We start from the raw sequence: 25,896 nt of genomic DNA, 5'->3' as shown, positions 1-25,896 counted from the left end.
TAGCCACTATTGAAGAGGTGCTGGTGGCTTGTGGAACTTTACCCCAGCAACACTCAGCATCTTCAGGAGAGGAGTGTAGAAAATGGTGAGCAAGTGGCACTATTGAAACCAGGGCCCCAACTTTAATTCCAGTACATCGACCAAGAGAAACAGAATAACGGAGAATGAAAACTTCAGGCTTCAGCTGGGGAAGGCTGTCACATCTCACACCATTTTGCACCACAAAAAAAAAAGTGAATGTGTGAGAGATGGGAAGCTCTTACCTTATGTACAGCTTTGCGGAGAATGTCTTTGTAATCGTCCTTGTTGATCTCTTTTCTCTGATAGAACGGTTTGATGGCCAGCTTCACCTCCTCCACTGCCCTCTCCTGCGTGTGCAGCTTCTTCAGGTACTGCGATTAGAGGAGGAACAGAATCAGTCTCCGCCCTCTCGCTGGAACATCTCGGCATAGTTTCCCAAATAGCTCAGCCCAAACCGGGCAACCCTTTGTGCGCGAGCACAGGCAGTTGAGTGTTGGCAGTCTATTCGACCGCAGAGTGCATCACAGCTCAGCCTCATCCTCACCTGTCACCCACACCAGTGCACTGTCCAGCAGTGGTCACTGGAGAGTGATCAGGAGAGGGGGACACTGGTTATATTTGTTTTTCAGTCCTCGGCCCAATTGCAGTGAGATCGACTAATGCAACACAGACCGGGGATCGAGTCTGTTGAGAACAGAGCAGAGTGGGCCTGGACCGGATCAACCTAAAAAATAAAACTGTTGGGAGGGGGAAAGAGAGGCAGAAAGCCTGGGCCAGTGTCTTTAATCCAAATTATATTGCGGGAAAGAGGATCCAGTTTGGGTGAAGAATTCAATGGGCTGTAGATGATATAAAGGAGGGGAGGGGGGGAAAAGAGAGGGGAGGGGAGGGGGGGAAAGAGAGGGGAGGGGAGGGGGGGAAAGAGAGGGGAGGGGAGGGGAGGGGGGAAAGAGAGGGGAGGGGAGGGGAGGGGGGAAAGAGAGGGGAGGGGAGGGGAGGGGGGAAAGAGAGAGCAGGGGAGGGGAGGGGGGAAAGAGAGAGCAGGGGAGGGGAGGGGGGAAAGAGAGAGCAGGGGAGGGGGGAAAGAGAGAGCAGGGGAGGGGGGAAAGAGAGAGCAGGGGAGGGGGGAAAGAGAGAGCAGGGGAGGGGGGAAAGAGAGAGCAGGGGAGGGGGGAAAGAGAGAGCAGGGGAGGGGGGAAAGAGAGAGCAGGGGAGGGGGGAAAGAGAGAGCAGGGGAGGGGGGAAAGAGAGAGCAGGGGAGGGGGGAAAGAGAGAGCAGGGGAGGGGGGAAAGAGAGAGCAGGGGAGGGGGGAAAGAGAGAGCAGGGGAGGGGGGAAAGAGAGAGCAGGGGAGGGGGGAAAGAGAGAGCAGGGGAGGGGGGAAAGAGAGAGCAGGGGAGGGGGGAAAGAGAGAGCAGGGGAGGGGGGAAAGAGAGAGCAGGGGAGGGGGGAAAGAGAGAGCAGTGGAGGGGGGAAAGAGAGAGCAGTGGAGGGGGGAAAGAGAGAGCAGGGGAGGGGGGAAAGAGAGAGCAGGGGAGGGGGGAAAGAGAGAGCAGGGGAGGGGGGAAAGAGAGAGCAGGGGAGGGGGGAAAGAGAGAGCAGGGGAGGGGGGAAAGAGAGAGCAGGGGAGGGGGGAAAGAGAGAGCAGGGGAGGGGGGAAAGAGAGAGCAGGGGAGGGGGGAAAGAGAGAGCAGGGGAGGGGGGAAAGAGAGAGCAGGGGAGGGGGGAAAGAGAGAGCAGGGGAGGGGGGAAAGAGAGAGCAGGGGAGGGGGGAAAGAGAGAGCAGGGGAGGGGGGAAAGAGAGAGCAGGGGAGGGGGGAAAGAGAGAGCAGGGGAGGGGGGAAAGAGAGAGCAGGGGAGGGGGGAAAGAGAGAGCAGGGGAGGGGGGAAAGAGAGAGCAGGGGAGGGGGGAAAGAGAGAGCAGGGGAGGGGGGAAAGAGAGAGCAGGGGAGGGGGGAAAGAGAGAGCAGGGGAGGGGGGAAAGAGAGAGCAGGGGAGGGGGGAAAGAGAGAGCAGGGGAGGGGGGAAAGAGAGAGCAGGGGAGGGGGGAAAGAGAGAGCAGGGGAGGGGGGAAAGAGAGAGCAGGGGAGGGGGGAAAGAGAGAGCAGGGGAGGGGGGAAAGAGAGAGCAGGGGAGGGGGGAAAGAGAGAGCAGGGGAGGGGGGAAAGAGAGAGCAGGGGAGGGGGGAAAGAGAGAGCAGGGGAGGGGGGAAAGAGAGAGCAGGGGAGGGGGGAAAGAGAGAGCAGGGGAGGGGGGAAAGAGAGAGCAGGGGAGGAAGGGGAGGAGAGGAAGGGGAGAGAGGGGGAGGTCGGGAAAGAGAGAGAGAGAGAGAGAGAGAGAGAGAGAAAGAGAGCTGAAGAGAGACACAGAAAATATGAAATCACAACAGGTTGCATGGTATCTATCATCGATCAGTTGTTCCAAGTCAATGGCATTCAGAGTACAGTCCAGTGACCAATTGTGATTCATTTCCTCTGTGACTCCTAACAGAGCTGCCTCCATTCACAGCCTGCCCAGCCGTGAGACCTTCACAGAGGTGAGACTCCGTGCTGTTCCCTCCCCTTTTCTTGCTCTTCAGCATAAGTCGGCAGGGTCATCTCAGGTTCTCAGCAAGTCAAGTGGCCCATTTAAAAGAACTTGGCTCAGTGAGTTTACAAGGCCACTGCAGGAGGCAGTGCTGCAGGGAGCAGATCGGAAGGCCCAGAGGGAAAGGTGGGTTAACTGGATTGGAGTGATACAAAATCACTGCACGGTGCAGCACCCCTGGGACTGGGTCTAAGAAAAACGGTAGCAACACTGTGCTAACCTGTGAAATAAACCATGCCTGAATGTTCTTTTGCTGCACAAGACTGGCAAATGCTGCAAGAGCTGTCATTTACTTCTGCATTGAATGTATTTGGTGGGTGGGTTTAGTTCAGTGTGTCCGATGATATGCCGTGGGTAACGGGTGTCTCTTGCAGCTTGCTCGGGGAGGAATGTCCCAGGGGTTTGTCCTGAAACTGGCCACAACCTGGGAGCTAGCAGTACCGGGAGTTGGGGGTGCGAGGTTGTACTCAGAGATAGAGTGAGTGCTGACAATCGTTTCTTGCCCTACATTTCGTAAAAACGGAAGGGACTCTTCCAGTACACAATTAACACGGGACGTTTCGCTGCGGGTTACTTGAGAGGCTTACCCTGTCGGAGTCCATGTTGCCGTCAGAGCTGGTGGTCCCTTCCATCTTGCTGCTCTCGTTGCTCTCCAACATGGTGTACAGCTTCCCAGAGGTGGTGGCTGGGGGCTGGCCGGCAGATCCAGACAGTGCGGTGGGTCCTGCCGTGCAACCCATCATCGACAAAGAACCCTGGCGGAGAAACTTGGGCGCGGGCTGGCTGACAGGTAGGTGGGCAGAGAGGCTGGTCGGCACTGGCGGTGCGGGGGGCTTAGTCTGACTAAGAATCTGTAGAAGAAAAGATCAGTTATCCGGTTGTAAAGTTTTGGTGTGCGCCTGGTATTTTATTGAACTTTCTTCAATACAAGAAATCACAGATTCCAGTATCACAATATTCAGTGTTGTCACGAGGCACATTTCATAGAATGTTACAGCACAGCAGGAGGCCATTTGGCCCATCGTGCCTGTGCCGGCTCTTGGAAAGAGCTAGCCAATTAGTCCCACTCTCTCCTGCTCTTTCCCCATAGCACTGCAAATTTAACATATCATCATCAATTCAGGAACTAAAATTTCACAAGCTAACGTGCTTTAAAGTTGCGCAACTATATTTCTTGTGCAATGCTTTTAATTGGTCACCATGAACAGCTCCAACCACCACCGTCACCAGTGACGAGACCTGTAACTACTGGTGGGTCATCCAGGGCTCCGTGGGTTCACGGTTGCAGGAACCACTTTGGAATCTCCCCCCCTCGCCACCCGCACAATTTGTCTTTGCTGCTTTTCTCGGGGCTCGCCCCCCCTCCCACACTTTGGGTGTTGTGCCCGAGACTCGCTCTCGGCTCCTGCTCATCGCGCTTGCCGACTGTACTTGCAGTTATCGTCCGCATTTGTGATCGGCGCACTCGATGAGTGTAGCGCATGGGAGTCAAACACAGAGCAGGTCTCCGCCCTAAAGCACGGCCGGGGGTGGTGGGGGGGGGGGGGGGAAGATAGAACCCCCACCCCGTCCACAGGTGAATGAACTGACCCAATCAGATTGACAAAAAACCTCCTTGTAAATCCTGCATGTGTTTTTATATATCATTGCATGTCGTATCACTACGTTAGACGATAATGTGTTGGGTATTCATTATGAGCTTTCAGCATCAGAATCCTGTTTCTGGGATATCCAGGCAGAATCTGTTCTCTCATTCCATGGGCTCATTCTCTGCCGTTGCAGAATTCAGCTCGGTATGCCCAAGAAATTGAGGTGCCACAAAATGTGAGAGGCCTCAACTTCATCCTGGTGCCAAGACAGCTCAAGATTCTCTCTCTCTAAACACCAGCCCAATTTTGGGGGCACAAAACCCTGTATTGGAAATAAAAAGAGGGGGGAAAAAAAAAAAATCGCAAACAGTGGAAATCTGAAATTAAAACTCAAAAATGCTGGAAACACACAGCACGTCTGGTCAGCAGAGGAAAGACGGGCTCATGTTCGGAATAAAGGCCCTATGTCTAGCCGAAAAGTTAACCTACCCTTTCAGGTGCTAACGGGCCAGTCTGCTTTACCTCCAGTAAGATCTGTAACTGTGCTGCTGTACCAGGTAGGCACAGCATGAAAATTTCACACACCCACCATTACGCTTTACTGAAATCCCAGTGACATTATTAACATACCCCTACACAAACAGGGTATTAACACACTCTTTGACTTAATAGCTTAATAATGTAATCCAGGAGACTGAGTGATGTAGCCAGTTACAACACAGCGTTTCCATCTCCGAGACCAGAGCTCAAACACAACACTGATCGGAGGGGCTATCTGTCTCCTAATGTATATTCTCTTACTTCTAGAGTATTGCCTGCCTCTGCCTCACCCTCAGCACTGCCCAAACCCAGGCAGATGCTTCCATCACCGAGGTTCAACTTCTACAAAACTCTCATTGCTGACCTTCTTGCTCCCCAGAACCCGGTGGCTTGTGGCATCTCCTGTATGCCCATCACCCACATCTTTGTCAAGCTCCACTGGCTCCCTGTGCCCCAGTGAATCAACTGCAAGATCCCTCCAAGGCCTCACTCCACCCTTTCTGAGCAACCTTCTCCAACCCAACATCCCTGCACACAGATATTGGCCAGGAGGTGGGGAGAATTTCCTCTGCTCTTCTAAGTCCCATGGGATCTTTTATGCCCACTTGAACAAGCAGAGGGGGTTTTGGTTTAAAGTCCTTTGTGAAAGACGGGACCCTCTGACAATACAGCGCTCCCTCAGCACTGCATTGATGTGTCAGCCTAGGTTAGGTACTCAAGTCATGGAATGGGTCTTGACCCCATGACTAAGAGACAAAAGTGATACCAACTGAGACAAGCTGATTCATTGTTTGATTCAAGCACTGACTTAAGGGATTGCCATCAGAGTTCGCATGGATCGGGCGGGAAAGTGGAGTTAAGTTAGAAGATCAGCCATGATCTTATTGAATGACGGAGCAGGCTCGAGGGGCCGTATGGCCTACTCCTGCTCCTATTTCTTATGTTCTCACACAAGGGAATGCTAGACTCCCAAAGCTGGAGCTCCACCAGAATTTAGCTGCTCTACCTGAGCAAGTGCAGCTTAGGCACAATGACAGATAGTCTTCTGTCACAGAAGTGAGGTAACACTGGCTGAGCCAATCTTACCCTTCACACACACGCTTCCCAGTCAGGAGCAGGGACTCATAATCCAGCGCAGATTCTCCTGTGGCCTTAGCTAAAGGAAAACACAGTAGCGATACAAGTGTGTGGGAGAAAGAAAGGGCCAACTTCGCCGAGTTCAGAAGTAACTGCTGCTCTACCGGACCATAACAATTTGGAGGCAAGATTTGCGAGTTGACCGAGCTCTGGGTGTTGGCTACAGTACCTGAGTGATTGCTTGAATAGAATCTTGGGCCTTTGCTCGGTTGGCCTCCTCCATCTTGAACAGGAGTGCAGTAACTTAAAATCAAAAGACAAGAAAAATACTTAAAATGGTATTCCAACGGCAAAAACACCAGTCTCAGCACTCAAGAACCAGCAGGCTTACTAGACACAGAGGCTGCGGCCGATATATAACTGTACCAACAAACCTTCAGAAGGCCGAGTCAGGTTAGGCTGCATCAAGAGCGTTTGGGATGTTGGTGCCAATATTGAACTGTGCCAATGCCCTTTCAGGAAGCTAGGTCAAATTAGACTGTGCCTTCGGGGCCCCAAGGTCAGTATTAGGCTGTACCAATGTCTGTTTTAGGAGAATGGGGGCCAATTTTACAGTGCCAACGAAACACTTGGACCAGTATCAGACGATGTCAATGCTTCTTCGGAAAGCTGATCTCTGTATTAATCATGGGTTCAATGCCGATAGCTTCGACTAATGAAATATAACCTTGTGCTGACTCCGGAATGTTGTTAAGACTGTTATTTTTAATTTAACAATTTGGCACGGTGGGAGAGGGCGGGTGGCGATTACAGGGTCTAAAAATCTGAATTCTAAAAGTGAGAACGGGCATGGTGGCAAACGCTTGTCGCAGTGCCAACTGGCTGTTCCATGTAGAGTGCTGGGATTAGGGAACATGCCTACCACCTTTTCTTCCTCCCTGCCCCCTACACTCGAGTTCCCTGTGGGGAGATACTGAGCAGAGAGCAGGTAAATGGGGGGCCTCTTGCTAGAAAAGTAAGAAGGAGAATACACAGAGCTTTTTGGGGGTGGGGAGGCACTGAAGTGGGCGAGGGTTGGAAATGACCACTCAGATTGGCCACTCCCTTCAACTGACACGGCTCTTCCCCACACACACTTTTTGACGTTTCCAATCGTGCTGTTTACTGGTGTGTAGCTCACACACACACTGGATGGTGCTTCCCTCCTTTGACCTCAGTCTTGAATCTGACCACAGATCATATGGAATGATACTGCACAGAAAGCGGCCATTCGACCCATCGTGCCTGTGCTGGCCCTATGGAAGAGCTAGCCAATTAGTCCGACTCCCCTGCTATAGAATCATAGAATCTTATAAATAGAAGGGGAGCACCATTTTAAAGGGGACTGTTAAATTGAATTGTTTTGTCCTTCTCATGGATGATGTCAAGGGACTTGCAAAACAAAGGTTGGTGACAAAAGGAAAAACTTGAAGTGGAATGTTATTGGCACTTTGCGGCATAAGCTAGACTTGGGCTAATGAAATGGCCCAACTATGAGGAAACCAGCAGGCAGAGTCCACTTCAACCTTTGAGCTCGACAAGCTCTCAGAAGGTTAAGGGAACAGGCGTTGCTTCTGCCCAGAGTTCTACCTGACCAGGTATCGAAGGAGTCACTCAGCACAGGCAAGAACGTTCAACAGATATTGACTGACGCCTCCCACTACAAAACGGTAATGGGACCCAAATCTAGGAGTGTTTGGCCAGGTGGTCAACTGCTCGAGCCCTTTTACCTATGGCTTTCAATGTTTTTTTTTGCTGCGATTGAAATCAGATGTTTAGGTGACAACTTGTGCACAATAGTAAGTAAGCTCCTGGTGTTTTTCTCCTTTCTGCAAAGAGATAACAAAAATGTTAAATATTGCTCGAAGCCCATGCAATGGCTGTGGGTAAACGCACCCCTAAGTGTGGTACTCAGCCATATCAAACAGGAAGGTCCCAGTTTCGATCTCTGGTCTGGTCCAAGTTGACTGATCTCAGTAGGAGAGACAGCGGGAGTGTTATGTCTGCACTGCACTGGGGACAGAGTGGAGGGAAATCAGCCACGGTTCCCTCTTCCCATTCACTACCCAGTGACTACAAGGCGCAGGCAAGGATCAGGATTGGGTTTGAGCAGCCCACTGACACTCTCCGAAAAGGCTTATACCTAAAGCAGGCCACTGAGGCAACAGAATGCTGCCACTGGCTGTTAAATCTCAACCCAGCCTGAAATAGCACCTTGAGGAGAGGGCGGTGAGGGAAACCTCTGAACTTAAAGCATTTCCCCTTCTAGTACTGGATTCACTTCCATTACCAAATATACAGCACAACCAGGAATGTAGGTACAACAATCTTGGCTGATAAGCAGGATAATCCCCAGCCATTGTTTAGCTCACAACTGTCAGATATATGGCCAAAGAAAGAACTTAATTACCTTCCTTGCTAAGACTATGCCAATATGTGACTTACGTGCTAACATTCCTCCTCCGGTTTGGAGGTCCCACGACAACGGCTTGCCTGGTGCTCTTGGCTTGTCTCCGTTGACCTTCGAAGTGTCGCTGTGCTCATGGTAGTCCTTCTGTTGCTGGGGAGGGGGTGGGGGAGGGGGCTGGTGCAGCGGGGGCTCCTTCGGCACGAAGGCCGCCTCCAGGGGCTGGGCGGCGCTCTCCGAAATCTGGGAGAGAGGGGACAACCCCTGCTCCACCGCGTCCTTTGCCGGGCTCGGGAGGTTCCCCTTGTCTTCAGACTTCTCCGATGAAGACCACGACAGCTCCTCCTTGATCCTGAATGGGCTCGAGTCTTTGCTGCTGCTGCTGCTGCCGGACACTGCCTTTTTCAGAGCGGTTTTAGGCTTGGCTTCCTTCTTCTTCTTCCCGGAACCCTTCGCCTTTCCGCTGGCCGCTTTGGTTTTCTTTGCCGCGGACCTAGGTTTTGCCGTCGCCTTTCCCTTCGCGGCCCGCGAGGGAATGCCTTTGTTGTCCGAGCTGTCGGCTCGATGCCGACTGGGCTTCGAGTCGTGGATCTTGTCCTCGGTCTTCATAAACGGAGATCTGCTCTCCCGATCGCGGCTGAACTTCACGCCGATCAAACCTCCCCCTTTGCCGCGGTCGTCCTTCATTGAGGCAGCGCAGCTCACCCCATCTCGGATTAGCACTGCTACTTTGGACTGGAGTTTAACTTTCCTTGGTGCCTGTTGCTTGCTGTCCTTGGGCACCGACTTGATCTTTTTACCAGTTTGGCTGCTGATTAAATGCTCTTTTCCCTTCTTCTCCGTCTTCGTGCTATCTGCCCCCGATGCCCCCTTCTGCCCATCAGCCAGTTTCTTCCTTCGCTTCTCCTTGCCAGACTTCTCATCTGGGTGGGCTCTCTTTCGGTCCTTGATTTTGGCCAGTTTGGAGCCAGGTTCTCCTGCTCTGTGGCTCTTCTCGTGACCGCTTCTCCGCTCATTCTTGCTCCCTTGCCCCTTTCCAGGTACCCTACCCTCCTGCATGTGGTCCCCAGGCTCTACATCAGAGAAACTGTTCTCAAAACCCAGCTCGTCCGAGTCGTACATCGTTTCCCGGTTAGGGGACAAGGCTGCCACCTCCATTGAATCTTCTTGGTCTTCTAAAGTCTCACCTGGATTCACAGTTATGGTTCTGGTAATAGAGCGAGCTTTAATTAATATATCATCATCATTTAGCTCTTGAATCGAAGGGGGAACCACTATTCTGCTGTCCCGCCTTCCTTTTACAGTCTTTTCATGTTTCTTTTCACTCACAGGGTTTCTCTCTCTGCTCCTGTCCTTCTCTTTCTCGGTCCTTTCTTTTGATCTTCTGGGGGAAGGGCTGTGTGGCCTCTTCTCCCTCTGTGACCTCTCTTTGGATCTCGACCTCGAATGTCTTCGCCGTTTTGCTGCTTCCTGCTCCCGGTGTTTTTCCTTCTTGCGCCGTTCCTTCCTCGACTTGCTGCTCGACCGGGAGCGGCGGTAGGAACCACTTTCCCTTGACTGAGGCGCGCGGCTTTTCCACCTTTCAGCAGAAGCCCTCATCGATCCTATAGCAGATATGCTGGTGCTGATGGACGGCGACCATGATCTAGATCTTCGATGCTCTCTAGAATGGGTCCGGGACCGAGATACCTTATGACGGGACCGAGAGCTCGACCTCCTTCGTTCCCAGGATCGAGATCTTGATCTCGACTTTTTGCGATGGATTCGCAATCTGGTTCTGGACGTGGATCTCTTATGCTCCCGCGACTGAGACCTGGATCGTTTTCGATCCTTCGACCGAGCCTTCTTGTGCTCCCTCTTGCGTTTCTTCCGACTGCGGGAGCTGGACTCTGAATGCGACCCAGACTGGCCCTTGGACTCTGCTGGCGACCTGGGATGTTTAATGTACTTCTCCCTCTGCTGGTTTGACACCTTTCTTCTGTGATCCAGTTTCTTTCGCCCGCCGTCCGTTGGGTTCTCGCCCAGGTCTATCTGCAACGCCCCTTCGTCAGAGTCAGCGTGGAGAGAGATAAAATCATCTCCTTCAACTCCTCTCAGGCGCTCGAAAATTCTGCCTCGGCTGCGGAAGGTTCTAGCAGGGCTGAAGTTCTCTTCATCTTGCTGCACGATCTCGCCTTCTTCAATTTCGGAGTCTTCATATTTATGCGCATCCTCGGGCCACTTGGAAACGTTTACCGTGAAAACAAGGTTGTCTTTTCTCTCAACGGTACGGTGGGATTTGTGGTGATACCTGGAGGCAGAAGTGGACTTGCTTTTGTGCTCTGCCTTGGAATGAACTTTGGCGTCGGATTTATCTTTCCGGACCACTTCGGTTCTCAGCCGCTGTCTCGACGTGGACTTGGACGTCACCCGACTACTCGAACTTGACTTTGCAGCTGACCGAATTTGGGGTTCCAGAGTTTCCACTTGAACCATCGGCTCGGAGACGGTCCTTTCTGAATCCTTTTGACACCTAGGCGCTCTTTGTGAATCCGATTCCGGTTGCTCTTTAGTTGTTTCCCCGGGTTCGGTGCTGGCCTTTGTTTCGAGACCTGGATCTTTCCCTTGCTCGCTTTTCAACAGAGCTCCTTCCTGAAAGGAGATCAAGGCTTCTTTCTGAGTAGACTTCAGTGAAAGCTTCAATGCCTCAGTCTCCATTTGTACCTTAGGCTCAGGGCTCTGCATCGAGCTATAATTAATCCTTGCTGGTGATAATACCAGCTCCTCCTCTTCACGCACTGCATCGTAGGTTCCCTCGCTAGCCAGTTCATTTTCTGAGTCAACTGATTCAGTATCTGGTTGAGAGATTGAGTCAAGCTGAACATCGGTCTGGAGTTTAGAGTCATTTTCAAATTCAGTTTCTATTGTGGAGGTTATTCCTTGTGCAAAACCGGTCTGGGACTCCAGTTCTAAGTCTCTATAGTCAGGAGAGCTGTAGAGGTCAGGTTCTAGATTGGGTTTGACCATATCCCTGCAGTCAATCTGCAATTCCACGTCTGACGACACGCATGTTGTTGATTCCGGTGACAGATCTTCCTCGTACTCAGGGCTCAAACATTCCTCTTCCTCGGTTAGTCCCGCATCGCTAACAATTTTCAGCTCGCCTTCTGAATCGTCTCCTACAGGGCTTAAATTGTTCGAACTCGCACCGGAACCTGTGGGATCAAAAGGGTCATATTTCTCGTCCTCCTCCTCCTCCGCCTCAGGTTCCTCGTCGTCGTCATCCAATTCAGTCCTCTCTTTTGGAGAAAAGTCACCACCTATAAACTCTCCGTTGACATTCTCCTCATCAGTTGGATTGAATGGGTCGTAGACATCAGGTCCCAATCGACCGTCAGAGTAAGTTATCCGATTAGTAACATTCTGCTGACAAGGGACAGAGCTGGATTCAGCCTTTTCTGGACATGTCTGAGACATGCTTGATGAACTTGGTTGGTTCCCTGAGTTGGAGCATCCACCTCCATTCAAAGGTCTTTGCTGACCATTTGAGATGCCACTGCCATTCCCAAGGACCAGGCCCCAATTTGCTCCTTCAGAGGGATGCGAGCCCTGTGCATCTCCCACAAGCCTTTTTAAGGGAGAATCTGCTGACGGTTTCTGATCTGTGCTAGGATTCACAATCACACCAAGCCCGTTGCTTCTCTGAGACAGACAACTGAGCTCTACGTCCAATGGATCCAGCCTTCTCTTCGTCGCCAAGTCCCTATTGGGGGAGAAAATTGGTGCCTTGAGGTCTGAAGTCACTGGCTGGCCACTCATCTCTGTCCTTATATTTTGGTTTCTCATTCTAAAGTCCCCCAAAGTCTCAGTTCCCTCCAGACAACCCATGTTCCTCAGCAATCCTTGTCTCAAACAGTCCAAGGATGCTGGCGACAAAATATATGAATCCAACAATCTCAACCTATTGTTTGTCTTTTTATTGCCATTGCCACGGGACTCCAAGGATTGGTTTTCATTGTTTCTTACACTAGACAGTCCACCGCTGCATAAGCAATCTCGGTAAGGTAAAGCCTCTCGTAAGATGCTGTGGAATGGTACCCTCTGTGATGGAGATGGAAGGCCAGCAGACACTGCAATGAGAAACACAGAAAATTTAATACCAAGTCCCAAGTCACTCACATTAAGTTATATCCTTACTCGCATCCATTCCCCTCCCTCCATTTCTTTCCTGAAGAACCGACACGTGCTGGTTTCCAATTGTATGGTCGCAGATTACTGTCCAGCACCTCACTCAAGTGGTTATTCTTCACATGTGACCCCATACAGTGAACGTTGGTAATCTGTTTGACCATGGAGAGCAGCAGAGCTGAGCATAACTCTATCCTCACCAGATGGCACCAAACACACTTTCTCACTGGAGTTTTGAGGATAGCTATCCGTCCCAGCCCAAGGACTTTGAAGCCAACTGAAACCCCTGACCACAAACCAAATCAGCCAACCCAGTGTAGACTGAGAATTGAACTGAGGTCTTTCTTGGACTGTACAGCTTAACGTTGGGGGAGGTTCGTACTTCCACTGTACGGTTATACAAGGGGAATAATATTAAATATATTCCTTTTCACACAGATTCTCACAATGGCTATATGCTTAGCTGGAGCATGTACTTAAGTAGAGTCTATGTAAAGCATATGGCACAGAAACTAGAGTGCTTTTTACACGCACTGACAACAATAACTCTGTAGAGCAGGTGAAATAAGCTAACACCTAGTTATTTACACAAGGTAGTCTTCAGCATGTAAACAAAAAATGAACAGGTTACACAGTGCAATAGTGAGAGACAAGGAACGAAGCAGAGAATCACACACTCGACGCTGAACACCCACATTCATACCTTGATAGTAGCCCATGGCTGGTTTACCTGAAACATACTAACGGTGCATCAACTCAGAGCGTCACAACCTAATGACAAGTCTCACTTCTCTTCTGAGCCAATGTCTTCAGGGAGAGGGAGGGGAGTGGAGAGGAAGGAAGAACAAGATCATTTCCCCACCTGACTTTTTGTATCTCCAGGCCCGATCTTTCTTAAGAGTAAACCCCGGGTGACGTACAACGCGGATGCCAAGACTGGAGATGCCGTCTTCTTGCAGGTCGGTCGATGCCTCGGTGTTCTCCGGCTCCAACCTGCCACTAGGAGAGACACCATCGCAGACGTTAACAAACACAGCTCCTACTGGGGCTGACCCCAATCGCACGGAAACAAGTGCTGTCAACTAAATCAATTGAATTCAGCCAGACAAGGGGCTCTTGACCTCAAATCATTTTGCCTGCTAAGAAATGATGAATGCTATTTTCCTGATAGAAGAACAGATTGAGGCATCACGCAGAGCAGAACTGGACCAACGGTTGAAAGATGTAACATAGGAACAGGAGGAGGCCATTCAGCCCCTCGAGCCTGTTCCGCCATTTAATTAGATCATGGTTTATCTGTATCTTAACTCCATCTACACGCCTTGGTTCTGCAACCCTTAATACCCTCACCCAATAAAAATCCATCAAACTCAGTTTTGAAATTTTCAATTGACCCCCAGCCTCAACAGCTTTTTGGGGGAGAGAGTTCCAGATTTCCACTCCCCTTTGTGTGAAGAAATGCTTCCCGACATCACCCCTGAACGGCCTAGCTCTAATTTTAAGGTTATGCCCCCTTGTTCTGGACTCCCCCAACAGAGGAAATAGTTTCTCTCCGTATCTACTCTATCAAATCCTTTTTAATCATCTTTATGCACCTCAGTGACATGTTACTGACATTTTTCCACTTCTCACACCAGCCAATCCAATAGTCTTTGCGTGAAACAGCCTGTCTCTGTGCTGAAGTACAGGCAGCTTTTGTGTTCTGTGGCCATGCCCATTAGTAACTGGACCAAGGCTGCTAGACTTATTTCACATAGAACTCCTGAAGGCAGTGGAGATTTCCATCCATTAGGGAAGGCAAAATTTCAACCCAGACCCTGAAGGTGAAAGACCAGTATTAAACCCACTGCACCAGCTCGATACTGGAAATGAAAGGACAATAACTAACCCATTATACCAGCCAGGTCCCAGACATGAAAGGTCAGTGTCTGCTCCACCCAGTCAGTTCCCCTTCCTCATTCTTTCATACCCACAAAAAAAAAATCCCTCACCCTATTTAGCAATGGCCAGCAAGCTTCCTCCAGGGTGTCAGCCTTGGCTCAGTGGGTAGTACGCTCGCCTCCGAGTCAACTCCGTCTCCAGAGGCTGGGGCAAATAATGTAGGCTGATACTCCCAGTGCAGTACTGAGGGAGAGCTGCACTGTCAGAGGTGCCGTCTTTCAGCTGAGACTTTAAAATCGAGGCCTCGTCAGGTGGACGTAAAAGATCCTACAGCACTATTTGAAGAAGAGCAGGGGAGTTCTCCCCAGTGTGCTGGCCAAATTTATCCCTCACCCAACATCACTAAAATAGATGATCAGGTCATTTATCTCATTGCTGTTTGTGGGACCTTGCTGTGCGCAAATTGGCTGCTGTGTTTTCTACACGGAGTCAAGGGCAGAATCTACTTGGTTAGAGTTAAGAAACAATACAGATGCCATTACACTACTGGGTGTATTCTTCTAGGCCATCAACTAGCGGGAAGGAGATAGAGGAGCAAATCTGCAGAGAAATTACAGAGAGGTGCAAAAGCCATAGAGTTGTGATAATGGGGGACTTCAACTACCCTAATATAGACTGGGATAGTAATAATATAAAGGGCAAAAAGGGGGAGGAATTTTTGAAGTGTGTTCAGGAGAATTTTCTAGACCAGTATGTTTCCAGCCCAGTGAGGAAGGAGGCATTGCTGGACTTGGTTCTGGGGAATGAGGCGGGTTAAGTGGAGCAAGTGTCAGTGGGGGAACATTTAGGGAACAGCAATCATAGTATCATAAAGTTTAGAATAGCTATGGAAAAGGACATGGACCATCCTAAAGTGAAAATACTCAAATGGAGGAGGGCCAATTTCAGTGGGATGAGAACAGATTTGGCCCGAGTAAATTGGAATCAAAGATTGGCAGGCAAAACTGCAATTGAGCAATAGGCGGCCTTTAAGGAGGAGATGGTTCAGGTACAGTCTAGTTATATTCCCACGCAAGAGAAAGGTAGGGCAACTAAAGCCAGAGCTCCCTGGATGACAAAAGAGAAAGAGAGTAAGATGATGCAGAAAAAAGGGGCGTAGGACAGATGTCACGTTGATAATACAAGTGAGAACCAGGCTGAATGTAGAAAGTTCAGCAGGGAAGCGAAAAAGGAAATAAGAGAGGCAAAGAGAGAGTATGAGAATAGACTGGCAGCAAACATAAAAGGGAATCCAAAAGTTTTCCATAGGCAAGTAAACATTAAATGGGTAGTAAGAGGAGGGGGGGGCGCGATCAGGGACTAAAAAGGAGATCTACTAATGAAGGCAGAAGGCATGGCCAAGGTACTAAATGAGTACTTTGCATCTGTCTTTACCAAAGAAGAAGATGCTGCCAGAGTCTCAGTAAAGGAGGATGTAGTTGAGATATACTGGATGGGCTAAAAATCGATAAAGAGGAGGTACTAGAAAAGCTAGCTGTACTTAAAGTAGATAAGTCACCTGGTCCAGATGGGAAGCATCCGAGGTTGCCGAGGGAATTAAGGATGGAAATTGCGAAGGTACTGGCCATAATCTTCCAAACATCCTTAGATACGGGGGTGGTGCCAGAGGACTGGAGAATTGCAAATGTTACACCCTTATTCAAAAAAGGGTGTAAGGATAAACCCAGCAACTACAGGCCAGTCAGTTTAACCTCAGTGGTGGGGAAACTTTTAGAAACCATAATCTGGGACAGAATTAGCAGTTACTTGGACAAGTGTGTATTGATTAGGGAAAGCCAGCACAGATTTGTTAATGGCAAATGGTGTTTAACTAACTCGATAGAGTTCTTTGATGGGGTAACAGAGAGGGTAGATGAGGGCAATGCGGCTTATATGGACTTTCAAAAGGCGTTTGATAAAGTGCCGCATAATAGGCTTGTCATCAAGATTGAAGCCCATGGAATAAAGGGGGCAGTGGCAGCATGGATACAAAATTGGCTAAGTAACAGGAAGCAGAGTAGTGATAAACGGTTGTTTTTCGGGTTGGAGGGAGCTGTACAGTGGTGTTCCCCAGGGGTCGGTACTAGGACCACGGCTTTTCTTGATATATATCAATGACTTGGACTTGTGTGTACAGGGCACAATTTCAAAATTTGCAGAAGACACAAAACTTGGAAGTGTAGTGAACAGTGAGGAGTATAGTGATAGACTTCAAGAGGATATAGACAGGCTGGTGAAAGAAGCAGACACGAGGCAGATGAAATTTAAAGCAGAGAGGTGCGAAGTGATACATTTCGGTAGGAAGAACGAGGCGAGGCAATATAAACTAGAGGGTTCAATTCTAAAAGGGGTACAGGAACAGAGAGATCTGGGGGTGTATGTGCACAAACTGTTGAAGATGGCAGGGCAGGTTGAGAAAGCGGTTAAAAAAACATACGGGATCCTGGGCTTTATAAATAGATGTAAGGAATCTTACAACACCAGGTTATAGTCCAACAATTTTATTTTAAAATCACAAGCTTTCGGAGATTCACCAGACGAAGGGGATAATCTCCGAAAGCTTGTGATTTTAAAATAAAATTGTTGGACTATAACCTGGTGTTGTAAGATTCCTTACATTTGTCCACCCCAGTCCATCACCAGCATCTCCACATTTATAAATAGAGGCACAGAGTACAAAAGCAAGGAAGTCATGATGAGTCTTTATAAAATACTGGTCTGACCACAACTGGAGTATTGTGTCCAGTTCTGGGCACCGCACTTTAGGAAAGATGTGAAGGCCTTAGAGAGGGTGCAGAAAAGATTTACTAGAATGATTCCATGGATGAGGGACTTTAGTTACATGGATAGACTGGAGAAGCTGGGGTTGTTCGCCTTGGAACAGAGAAGATTGAGAGGAGGTTTGATAGAGGAATTTAAAATCATGAAGGGTCTCGACAGAGTAGATAGAGAGAAACTGTTTCCATTGGCGGAAGGGTCAAGAACCAGAGGACATAGATTTAAGGTGATTGGCAAAAGAACCAAAGGTGACATGAGGAAAAACTTTTTCACACAGCGAGTGGTTAGGATCTGGAATGCACTGCCCGAGGGGGTGGTGAAGGCAGATTCAATCGTGGCCTTCAAAAGGGAACTGGATAAGTACTTGAAAGGAAAAAATATGCAGGGCTACGGGGATAGGGCGGGGGAGTGGGACTAGGTGGATTGCTCTTGCATAGAGCCGGCACGGACTCGATGGGCATAATGGCCTCCTTCCATGCTGTAACCTTTCTATGATTCTACATTACAACAGCGACTGCAATGCAAAACTACCTCATTGGCTGTAAAACGCTTTGGGACGTCCCGAGGTCGTGAAAGGGGCTATAGAAATGCAAGTTCTTTCTTTCTTCTTTAGCTGATCAAGACTGAAATACACTTGTGAGGGAGGGAGGGGAGGGAAGGAGGCAGCGACATGTAACCGAACAATAGAGGCAGAAAAGAAGTTATCCTTACAAATAAGAGGCACCCAGATCCGCAACAGGTTCGGGCTCTGGACTCAGACGCGTTTGGAGAGTGGCGCCATAGGTGGATCCAATATGTTGCAGCGCACTGGTGAGATGGGACAGTAAGACAGACACCACTTCCTTCTCCTTCAAAAGAAAAAAAAATTAAAAGCACAGGAGGTCAATCTATGGCACAGGCTCCCCAGGGAGACGGTGGAAGCAGTTAGTATTGATTCACTTAAACGCATATTAGATAGATTTATTTCAGAAAATAACATTTTGAGATACAGTATGTGAGTAATTTGCGACATGACATGCGGTAAGTGTAACAATGCTCGGGAGGAACAGGTAACTTTGTGCCTATGGTTCCCAAAGCTCTCCACCACTGGGATTTTCCTCGCCTCATGTCTGAGTCTGCTGGATACTAACTGATAGCTTGATTAGTCAACAATTCCATTATCATCATATTATGTCGGATGGTAGAAGGCGAACGAGGTGGACCGTGGTCTTTTATCATCTAGCAATTCCTACGCTCCCAGAAGGTGACAGGAGAGGAGGATTCAATCGACTGCAACTAATCATCAAAAGGTCTGTTTCTGAAATCTTACCGGGTTCCCACTTCCAGCTGTACCGTGAAGACTGGCCACCGCAATCTCTGGGGAGCTCCTTGTGATGGCATTTGATCCCATTGGTGTGCACGTCTTCCTTCTTCTAATCTGTTTCTGCTTCCTGGAGTCTGGGGGAAGAAGGGCCACAAATAGAATCATACAGCGCAGAAGGAGGCCGTTCGGCCCATCGTGCCTGTGCCGGCTCTTTGAAAGAGCTATCCAACTAGTCCCACTCCCCTGCTCTTTCCTTATAGCCCTGCAAATTTTTCCCTTTTAAAGGAAAGATCCAATTCCCTTTCGAAAGTCATTCTTGAATTTGCTTCCACCGCCCTTTCACGCAGCGCATTTCAGATCGTAACAACTCGCTGCGTAAAAGAAAAATTCTCATCTCCCTCTCTGGCTTTTTTGCCAATTATTTTAAATCTGTGTCCTCTGGTTACCGACCCTACTGCCAGTGGAAACAGGTTCTCCTTATCTACTCTATCAAAGCCTCTATTAATTCTCCCCTTACCCTTCTCTGCTCTAAGGAGAACAATCCCAGCTTCTCTAAGTCTCTCCACATAATGAAAAGGAAGCAATTTTTTTTTAACCCCCTTCTTCAATATTCTCCCCTTAATGTTTGCCGCTGGAGTGAGGTTCCACCAGTGCTGTCTTCCCCCTGCCACCTCACCCAAGTGGCTGTTATTCACGTATGACCCTAGACAATGACTGTGGTGGGCCCAATCAACCGTGGGTGGCTTCACAGCTGAACCCAATCCCGTCCTCAACGTCCGCACACCTGCACTTTCCAACCAGAGTCACTGGATAGAGATTGGAAGCAGTAACCCTGATTAATTAATCACCGCTATTCACCAAAGGCATTCTTTACAGATGACTCGGCACATACTCTGACTTTCAATCTTCCACTGAAATTTCAAATGGAAAATTTTGTGCCAATTTGTTTGAAAAAAAGTGTTGACTCCCCTCTTTTTTGTTGTGGCTGTTGGTACCTATTAAACGTACTAAAGGCCTGGTGGATAGAGAGGGCCAGTTTTGATTCCTGGTCTGTAATGAACTAGCTGGTTTTAGTTAGGGCCACAGCGCTGGGGGAGGGAGTAACGGAGGTAAAAGTAAGGTGTCCTGCCAATAGACCGAATGTGAAATTCAAACCTTGGGGTCAAACACTGAGGTGACGGGCTGAGAGATTCAGCATGAGCAAGCAAACTGGAAAGGGGATGGAATCTAGGAAGCTCATATGCTAGGTTTCTGGTTTAGGCTTTTAGGATTGCCCAGATCCTATTCCACTCGCCCATCGCCCCTCTCCTTGCTGGCCTCTAAACGCTCCCTGATCCCAGCACGTTCAAATCAAAGTCATGGTCCACAAATCTTTCCATGGCCTCATTCCACCGGACTCTACAACCTCCCCCAAACCTACATCCCTGCTCTTCTGACTCCTGTCCAAGTCCCCATTCCTCTCGAGTGCCTCTGGTCTAGAAGGGGCAACGACATGTCAGATGACAGCAGCATTGGGTTCGGCTGTGAGCTCGCTGCCACTTACAGTGGCCACAGGAGTAAGGTACTGTCGGGCGGCTGATGCTAGTGAAACTGTACTGCAAGAGCCAGTGCCTTCAGGATAGGGAGGGAATTTTGGGCGAAGAAATGCACCACCAATCCGACCTACAATGGCCAGCTCTCAGATGGACCCCACGCGGCTTAATAAAGGCTCATATTTAAGGCCATTTGCAACATTATCGGGACCCCTGATTTTGTTACAGCTGCAGAACACATCTCTGCCCTAGACTCCAGGCCTGCACGGTGTAGTGTGGACGTATGTATTTGCGTGTATTTTTATCATGGACCTTTAATAAACCAACACACGACTCTGCAACACCCCTGCTGTGCTGCGACTTGGATTTCATTGAAGAATAATGATTGGTTTTCACACCATGTCTAGTAGACAGCGCCCAGCATTACAAATGTGGACTTTGTCCCTCCAGACATCGATTAACAGGGTAAAGTACTGGTGGGTACAAATCTGTCACTGGCAGTGCTAACAGCAGGTGCAACTTGAGATGGTAAATAATAATTAGCACACAATGTGTACCAACAAATTAAAACGTACTGGTTTTTCCTATAGCGTTCTGGTGCCAATATCTATATCGACAATAAATTAAATGTTGTGCATATCACTCATTCCTTATCTGGGCATCACCATTCTGTGACAGCGATGTCTGCAACTGCACAAGTCTACCACTAGATGGAGTTTCATCAGCTGCAGGTCCCCACACCTGTTCCTACAGCATCACGAATACACTGAGGCAAACTCACTCTACACAGGAACAGGAGGAGGCCATTCAGCCCATCGAGCCTGTTCTGCCATTCTATTAGATCATGGCTGATCTGTACATCAACTCCATTTCCTTTTCTCTATGCCCCTTTGTACCCTTACCTAACACAAATCTATCAATCTCAACTCTTGAAAATTTCAACTGACCCCCAGCATCCATGGATCTTTGGGGGGGGCGGGAGGAGAGGGTTCCAGATTTCCACTACCCTTCGTGTGGAAAAAGTGCTTCCTGATTTCACTCCTAACTGGTCTAGCTCTTATTTTAAGATTATGCGCAACCCCACTGTTCTGGATTCCCCCAACTGTTTCTTTCTCCTAACTTTCCACGGGTAAAGTCATGGGAGATCCACTAGTGTGAAATAATAATAATCCCCCCGCCGATCTGATCACGGGTGTGGATTTTCCCGTCACGCGTGCTCATTTGCACTATGTGAACAGTGACAGTGACACGTACCTCGCTGACATGTCTTCCCACAGTCGTTTGGTTGTCGAGTGGTCGCATTCATATCTCTTAAGTGCTGCAGGGTGTTCTGGGGAATAAATCAGAGTTTTTGTTTAGCGCAGGCTGGTATGATGGTGTCAGCTCATTCGCACTCGTCCCTAACCCATTCTGTCACTCAGCCATGGCTCAGTGGGTAACACTCTCACCTCCAACCCACTCTGTGTCACAGGGTCTTGTATAATAGTTACTTCAAGCATGGCAATGCTACCGTTGATTGGCAACACAAGGTGGTATGTTAGGTGTCACACTGTCAGCGTTGGCTCAGTGGGTAGCACTCTGGCCTGAGTCAGAAGGTTGTAGGTTCCAGCCCCGCTCCAGAGACTTGAGCACAAAACCTAAGCAAACACTCCCAGTGCAGTACTGAGGGAGTGCTTTAATGTCAGAGGTGCCTTCTTTCGGATGGATGTAAAAGATCCCATGGCACTATTTTGAAGAAAAGCAGGGGAGTTCTCACCGACGTCCTGGCCAATATTTATCCCTTAACCAACATCACTAAAACAGATTATCTGGTCATTATCTCATTGCTGTTTGAAGGATCTTGCTGTGTGCAAATTGGCTGCGGTGTTTCCTACATTACAACAGTGACTACACTTCAAAAAGTACTTCATTGGCTGTAAAGCACTTTGGGACGTTCTCAGGTTGTGAAAGGCTAAGCAGGTCCTTTAATGCACCTCCGACATTAAAGCACTCCCTCAGTACTGCACTGGAAGTGTCAGCCTAGATTTTGTGCTCAAGTCTTTGGAGTGGGGCTGGAACCTACAACCTTCTGACTCAGGCCAGAGTGCTACCCACTGAGCCAACACTGACAACGTGACACCTGACACTGTAGTCCAGCAAACAGCAATGAGATTAATGTCCAGATAAGTTGTTTTAGCGATGTTAATTGAGGGATAAATATTGGCCAGGACACTGGGGAGAACTGCCCTGCTCTTCTTCAAAATAGTGCCATAGTCCAACTTTAATCTCCTGGGCTGAGAATGGCTAACTGCGCACAAACCAGAGACTGAATTATCAGACCTGCAGCTCGCTGCTTACTCAGTAAATTGACCGACAGACAGCAGGGGAACCCCGAAACATCTGTCCTGTGCCAGCTGCAAAGCATTACAGCACTAAACGTTACCTTAACTTGCTGCGCACACGGTGAGGTGCTGCAGTTAGCTTGTGTGGAAGTGTTGCACTCGGCCTGTTTACTGTGCGGGCTCCTCCCCAGTGGCTGTAGGATCAACCGGACCTGTTCAGCACCTGCAAAATACAGAAAGAAAGCAGAGCTTTTAAAATAATACCCAGCAGAGGCGGAACCTGGCAATGGTCACCTTGCAACAGCTTTTAAAGAGACGTCCTTCTTTATTATCCTCATTTAAAACAGGTCTAATAACAAATCGGTGGTTTGTAGAGGAAGGTAGGGAAGCAAGAACAGTTCAGGGCAATCTTTTTAAGAGGAAGAAGGTTTGAAAAGATATGTTAGATTAGGTGGGGGGAGGGAATAGAATAAATTTAAAGTTTAAAAAAGACACGAGGAGAGAGAACATAGGAGAATAAACAACAGCAGAACATACAACAACTTGCATTTATATAGCGCCTTTAACGTAGTAAAACATCCCAAGGCACTTCACAGGAGCGATTATCAAACAAAATTTGACACTGAGCCACATGAGATATTAGGTCAGATGACCAAAAGCTTGGTCAAAGAGATAAATTTTAAGGAGTGTCATAAAGGAGGAGAGCAAGGTAGAGAGACTTAGGGAGGGAATTCCAGAGCTTAGGGTTTAGGCAACTGAAGGCCCGGCCTCCAATGATGGAGCGATGAAAATCGGGGATGCGCAAAAGGCCAGATTTGGAGGAGCGCAGAGATCTCGGAGGGTTGTGGGGCTGGAGGAGGTTACAGAGATAGGGAGGGGCGAGGCCACACAAGGATTTGAAAACAAGGATGAGAGTTTTAAAATTGAAGCGTTGCTGGACTGGGAGCCAATGTTGGTCAGCGAGCATGGGGGTACAGGTGTTTAAATATTATTTGTAATCTCTATCATTTTATAGTTAATATATTACAATAGTAAAACTATTCCTGAAGTTTAAGTAGCTTTATTCCTGTAATATTTGTACTTATTTTCAGAGTGTGAGTCAGTTGGTCCACAGTCACAAGTGTTTTCCTGGAGTTTAATGGTTAATTCAGTGGGACTATCTAATGGTGCAGCACCCCATGGTCGGTGAGCATACGTCCCCATGTGAAGTGTGCCAGTCTACATGCTTCAGAATAGAGCGAGGAAAGAATTGTTCCGGTAGGCCAGCTCACGCAGGTCCCAACGTCTGTCTGACAGGCACCGTTAACAGATGCCTCATAGCAGTTTCCTTGTCTGTCCTCTCAGCCTGGCAATAAAATTTAAGGGAAGGATGAAAGAAAGTAGTCACAGAGGTCAAATGAGATTACACAGCAAGAGTCTCTTTGGCACGATCAGAGTTTTTAAAAAGCCTTTTAGTGGGCTCAGCAAGGCAGGGGATGATAGATCATTTCCCCAGCACTTTCAGCATTCCCAGGTCAGTTATATCATGGTTAGATGCATTGTAAAGCTCCCTCTACTCTGCCCCGTTCTCAGAGGAATGCCTCATACTGTATCAGTGTGGCAGTTTTCCATTTCCTTCACTAGTCATCCTGTGAGGTTTTATTATGTTAAAGGCGCTATATAAATGCAACTTATTGTTGTTGTGCTTTCTCTGAGTGACACTACCAATTTTTCCCCCTTTCTATTGAGAAACCTAGGTGAAGGACCAAGGTTTATAGGGCAGGACAGTGTCAAAGTTGAAAAGAGCAGAAGAGATGAGGTGAATCAGGAAATAGTGGCTAGCTGATGCCAAGTGCGGATTGTAAAAATCTAAAGATTTAATGAAACTGTAGCAGGAAGGGAAGACTGAGGGAGGTGAGGAGTTCTACCTTGTTCTGGGAAAGGATAAGAACATTGAAGGCTGTGTGGTATGTCTTGATTTCAACACAGTGAGGATATAGGGAGGAGGAAGAGCATATGGTACGACATATCTGGAGCTTAGAAAGAAGAGAGAGGAAAGTTCAGAATTGGACTGACCATGGTACTTTGATAAAATAGAATGACAAGAGAACGAGGAATGAAGAGAGGGTAGAGGTGAGACAGGAATCACCCATCAGACAACATGCATCCCATCCAAAGAGAGAGAGAGATGCTAAAAGAGCCTCTCTAGTATTCAATAAAACAAAAGGAAAATACTGCAAATCTGAAATAAGAACAGAAAATGCAGGAAACACTCAGCAGGTCAGGCAGTATCCGTGGAGAGAGCGAGAGAGAGAGAGAGAGAGAGAGAGAGAGAGAGAGAAACAGAGTTAACGTTTCAGGTCGATGACCTTTCATCAGAACTGTAGTATTCAAGTCTTGGGTGGATTTGGGCTTTTGTAGATTGTTGAGATTTTGAGCTGTTAAAAAAATAAGAACGAGCTTCGCAAAGGCAAAAATGGGGAACAGCTGGGTCTTACATTCAGGCCAGCGAGGGTAAGAAGGACCAATGGTGGAGCCAAAGGAAAGGGGCAGTAGCAGTTGGTCAGAGTAGCGACAGGCAGGCGCTAACTTAGGGACAGTTTTGTGCTATGGGCCAATGCCTAGCAGAAGGTGCATCAAGACCCAACTCATTTCACACAAGAATCTTGCAGCCAACAAACGAGGGAGATTCCATCCCATCCCATCCCATCCCATCGATCTGGGCTGGATTTGAACGCAGGTCCATCAAGTATCTAACCTGCTACAGTACCCAGTCACTGTGCAGCACCAAAGCAAACCCAGTTAAGAATCACACGGACTGCTACTGCAGTTTTACCTTGTCCTGCCACCAAACACTGACACCATGTGGTCCTGGATCACTACTGCACATCCACCATCGAGTATTTCCCCACTGGCCTGCCCAATATAGAAAACTAACAACTTTTCAAAAAAAAACAAAATCAGGACCAGGAACACCTGCTGATTTTTTCTCCCCCTCTCCCTAGCCCAGGGGTGCTGAAGCCAATTGTGGTACTCAAACGCTAGCCCAGCTGAAATCAGCTAGCTCAGCACAGACAGAATCGAACCGTCTAGTCTGTATGGCATTTACCCACTAAGTCAGAAGTGTCCCATGTGCAGCCACTGGGACCGGGCAATCCAGCCCTCAAAGCCCAGGTAACTCAACCCTATTTGCACTTATATTGCGTTGGTTTGTCCTGTTTGGATTTTATGGGCCTGGAGGTTTGGAAAGGGCTGTCCTTTACATAGAACTGCATTACATAGAATTTACAGCCCAGAAACAGGCCATTCAGCCCAACTGGTCTATGCCGCCATTTATGTTACACACGAGCCTCTTCCCACCCTACTTCATCGAACCCTATCAGTATATCCTTCTAATCCTTTCTCCCTTATGTACTTATCCAGCTTCCCCTTAAATGCATCTATGCTAGTCGCCTCAACCACTCCACGTGGTAGTGAGTTCCATATTCTAGGCACTGTTGGGAGACCTGCAGATTAACAGGAACAGGGATTTAAACTTTGTACGTGGCCCCAAGGCCCCACAATATGCACGTACATTGTCCGCAAACACAAAGAGCTCGGACACCCTTGCATTAAACCATCAGGGGATCTCACTAATA

The 25,896-nt window shown here is 48.5% G+C and overlaps 1 protein-coding gene across 2 annotated transcripts in view; it reads right to left on the bottom strand.

Moving 5' to 3' along the window:
• The window catches only part of scaf1 (SR-related CTD-associated factor 1), a 42,997-nt gene that overhangs the window by 4,339 nt on the left and 12,762 nt on the right, over positions 1 to 25,896 (bottom strand). For both annotated transcript variants that reach the window (XM_067974357.1, XM_067974356.1), the window contains 9 exons: positions 22,381 to 22,502; positions 21,213 to 21,288; positions 18,433 to 18,560; positions 17,835 to 17,971; positions 13,288 to 13,424; positions 8,297 to 12,367; positions 6,042 to 6,115; positions 3,194 to 3,457; positions 264 to 392 (listed from right to left, as the gene is read on the bottom strand). In XM_067974357.1, the coding sequence (XP_067830458.1) occupies positions 264 to 392; positions 3,194 to 3,457; positions 6,042 to 6,115; positions 8,297 to 12,367; positions 13,288 to 13,424; positions 17,835 to 17,971; positions 18,433 to 18,560; positions 21,213 to 21,288; positions 22,381 to 22,502 (5,138 nt within the window). The remainder of the gene's footprint in view (positions 1 to 263; positions 393 to 3,193; positions 3,458 to 6,041; positions 6,116 to 8,296; positions 12,368 to 13,287; positions 13,425 to 17,834; positions 17,972 to 18,432; positions 18,561 to 21,212; positions 21,289 to 22,380; positions 22,503 to 25,896) is intronic.

Source organism: Heptranchias perlo, chromosome 40 (genome assembly GCF_035084215.1).
Source record: "Heptranchias perlo isolate sHepPer1 chromosome 40, sHepPer1.hap1, whole genome shotgun sequence".
NCBI classification, from domain to species: domain Eukaryota; kingdom Metazoa; phylum Chordata; class Chondrichthyes; order Hexanchiformes; family Hexanchidae; genus Heptranchias; species Heptranchias perlo.
Note: the sequence above shows the minus strand (reverse complement) of the source record. Positions and strands in the feature narration are given on the sequence as shown.